The sequence below is a fragment of the Pygoscelis adeliae genome, unplaced genomic scaffold, assembly GCF_000699105.1.
Source record: "Pygoscelis adeliae isolate BGI_AS28 unplaced genomic scaffold, ASM69910v1 Scaffold85, whole genome shotgun sequence".
In the NCBI taxonomy this organism is placed as follows: domain Eukaryota; kingdom Metazoa; phylum Chordata; class Aves; order Sphenisciformes; family Spheniscidae; genus Pygoscelis; species Pygoscelis adeliae.
In genome coordinates, this window is record NW_008824900.1 from 7,774,537 (window position 1) to 7,777,836 (window position 3,300).

General features: G+C 40.6%; 1 protein-coding gene across 1 annotated transcript in view; it reads right to left on the reverse strand.

The window, feature by feature from the left end:
* Positions 1-3,300, reverse strand: part of TMC7 (transmembrane channel-like 7) — a 20,701-nt gene that overhangs the window by 11,235 nt on the left and 6,166 nt on the right. Inside the window, 3 exon segments of the mRNA XM_009324828.1 lie at positions 1-43; positions 396-544; positions 3,214-3,287. The exon segment at positions 1-43 is cut by the window's left edge and continues 1 nt beyond it. Coding sequence (XP_009323103.1) covers positions 1-43; positions 396-544; positions 3,214-3,287 — 266 coding nt within the window.

Sequence of the window (3,300 nt, forward strand, 5' to 3'; positions counted from 1 at the left end):
CGCAGGAAGGAGAAGTAGGACTGGATGCCAGTACCAAATTTCGCTGGGAATAAAAGAAACATGTGCCAATAATTAAGACAATAAAATCATTGAAAATACAGAATGAGCAGATTATCATTTCAGTTACATTGAGTTAACTGACAAAACATTACTAAAGCTAGTTTTAACTACTGCCGGCTTTCAGCAATATAACTGAAATGGAAATGTGACTTTTTAATAATTTTCTCCAATATATTTCCTTCAACCCCATCATGGATTTTACATCAGCAATAATAAAGGAAGCGGTTAACTTCTTAAACACATACAGTCATATCTGAAACTACACTCACACATGTAAAACTAACAATAACAGAAGCAACTTGAAAGAGGAGAAATTGAGGTAAGACAGTAAATACCTTCTATGCTGTGAATATCATGCCGCCAAAGCTTCAGGTAAGATAACAACTCCTTGACTTCATTGAGGACTTTTTTCAAGGATTTACTGCTAGTTCTTTTCCACTGTTTCCATCCAGATATATATTTTATATCAGCCTGCTGACAGTCCCTAAGAATCAAGAAATACAGTTACTGAGCACAAGAAATACTTTTTCACTATATGTAACAGGGCCTAGCACAATGGAGCCTGCCTGCAGCCTTCAGAGGGGCAGCACAGTGCTAAAAGTTGGAGTAATGTACGCTAGCTGTCCCCATCTGCTCCTCCTGGTAATTGCGACATCAAGCTGATTCAAATATAGCAAGTCCTCTCACAGAAAACTCTTGTCTCCCTCAGAGAAAAAAAAAATCCAATTGACAATAGCACAACACAGAAAAAATATGTAGCTGAACTTCCCGGTGGGATCTCAGGGAGGTTGCCATTAATGATTTCATATTTACAAATGGCTGCAAGAGAAGATTCTTTCCTCAAAACTTCTGACCGGAGCATCTTTACCAAGAGGCTCTTAAAAAATTTCTGTAAAATATTTAGCTTTCCTCTTTTAATGTTATAAATGCAGCTGTTCAAAACAGAAAATTATTCTTTTTTTGTAGAAAATTCACAGATCTCAACATCAGAATGAAATGTCAAAATATGTTGGGGGGAAAAAAATATTAAAAAAAAAAGAGTGCACTATAAAGAGGCTTCGTTTGGATTTTATAATTTTAACTTTTATATCACATTCCAGTACATAATAGAAAAACAAATGTTATTAAAATTATTCATTTTTCATTATTCAGTTTTTATAGCATTTTGAAAAATTCGCTGGAAAGTGCCAACTCAATGAATCTGAGAACATACGTCTTTGCCAATGTGTGGGGGTGTACTGTTCTAATAATAAACTGCAAACAAACGCCGAGGGTGTGCCACAAACTGTGTATAATTTTTAATCACTTCTCACTTATAGATTTTCATGCTATATGCATACATTTGCATTTTAAAAATTGCTGCATGGTCAGCAACAGCATCAAGGAGAATTCTCAGTGGCTCAGAGTTTGCATTTCATTTTTTCTTTTAAGAAACCTTAAAACCAGACAAAACTTCCCGGAAACATAGCTTGAAGACTGACTTGTATCAACAAGTCAACAAATGCTGTTCCAGCCTCTGATGCCACTGAAGAAGGGCAGCAGTTAAGCACCCATGAGGACACCGTGCTAGAGCAGAAGACAAAGGTTTCAATTTTAAAATACTCTGTACGCAACCCTACTTCAGCACATAAGTGACTCACTGCCACGCCATGCCACTGCCATGTGCACTGGATGTTGACAAAGTTTCCATATCCTTCTCAGCTGAAAGTAAAATCAGCATTTTGGTAGCAAGCCGAATTAAACCCTACATGCAACAATCAAACAGGCAGCAGATGACCTCATCTTTAAGTGCAAATACAGCTACTCTCAAAAGATTTCATTTTATGGAAACTACAGGCTGCAGCATGTAGCATTTTAAACAGACACTTTGGAGAACAATCTGGCCCGTGTTTGGTCTGCATTTTAAATAGAGGCGTGGGCTGCGTATTCATCTGTGTTACAGAAGTTGAGTGTTCAGGTTTCAGGACGTTTATATCATGCATTTTGTGTTGGCAGCTGCTGCACAATACACGCAGATTACTGATCCGTAGAAGTGCCAAGAAGCCCCACCAAAATCTCTCAGCACTAAAACGTGTAAACAAGCTTGGGACATCCTAACTCTGTTCCTAACATGCACCATGGCCACAGGACTGCAGTTCCTTTTTCTTGAAGAACTGAGCTTTAGATACCCAACTTCAAATAAAAATTCAATGCATCAAGCACTCTCCTTTACCATGACCAGATCTTCTGCTGTTCCTTGTATACAGGCAGTAGGGTTAAACTTAGCTCCAGGGTCAGGCTGTAACTCATTTCCCGCTGCTCTTGCAAGTGAGTAACTCTTCTTCTCTTTGGAGCACCAGACATTAATTGTACTTTCACCTCTCCTGGTTCATAACCACAACTACAAAGTACCTGACTTAAAGGTGCAGCTGTTCCTTGACAATGTAAAAACACATACTGTATCCTCTCTCCTCAAAAGAGCTGTCAGCCTAGCAGTAAGACATGAGACAACAAGCAGAGAAACACAGGTGGGGCAAAGCATGCTCTTTGCAATCCCTTCCCTGCTGGGGGTTACCACCAGAAGGGCAGGAACTGCTTACAGCTCACAGCAAAGAACAGTTTACAAAGGGATATGGAAAGAAAAAAAAAAAAAAAAAAGAAATGGTCCTGGAAAGCTTTCTTCCACCTGTATTGAGCCACACCAGAAACAGTGCAATGTATTTTGGAAGAGCTGCTGAAGAAGACTCAAGAACAGCAGCACTCACACAGCAGAAAGGGATTGCTGATGACAGATAACTCACAGTGACCCTTAAAAGCACAAAACCCTAAGGCACACAAAAAAAAAAGGAAGTCAGTGAGAAACGCATTTGGCTGCTGCAGGTAATTCCCAGTTTTGACTCATTTCTTCCAGTTCAACCTATTCCTCTTCCCCAGTCAGCTACTCCCTCACGCCACCCAAGAGCCCCCCGGCCACGCTCCTGCAACTGGAGGTGCCGCAGGGAGCCTGCCACATTTTGGCATGAGAACGTGGGCAACCTCTTGTCAAAACCACATGCCACTGGGTGAAACAGATACAAATGTACCCAATTCTGCTTCAGCCTTCCATTGCACCCGTCTTGTATTCAGGAAAAGGTGGTTTTTTTTTTTAAAGGAAAAAAACGTGTAAAGATTAACCTTAATCTCCTCTTCTCCGCGATAGTCAAGGGGTATTCTCTCGCAGGGCGAGCAGCCAGCTCGCCTCCCTCTTGCTCCGGCCCCCGG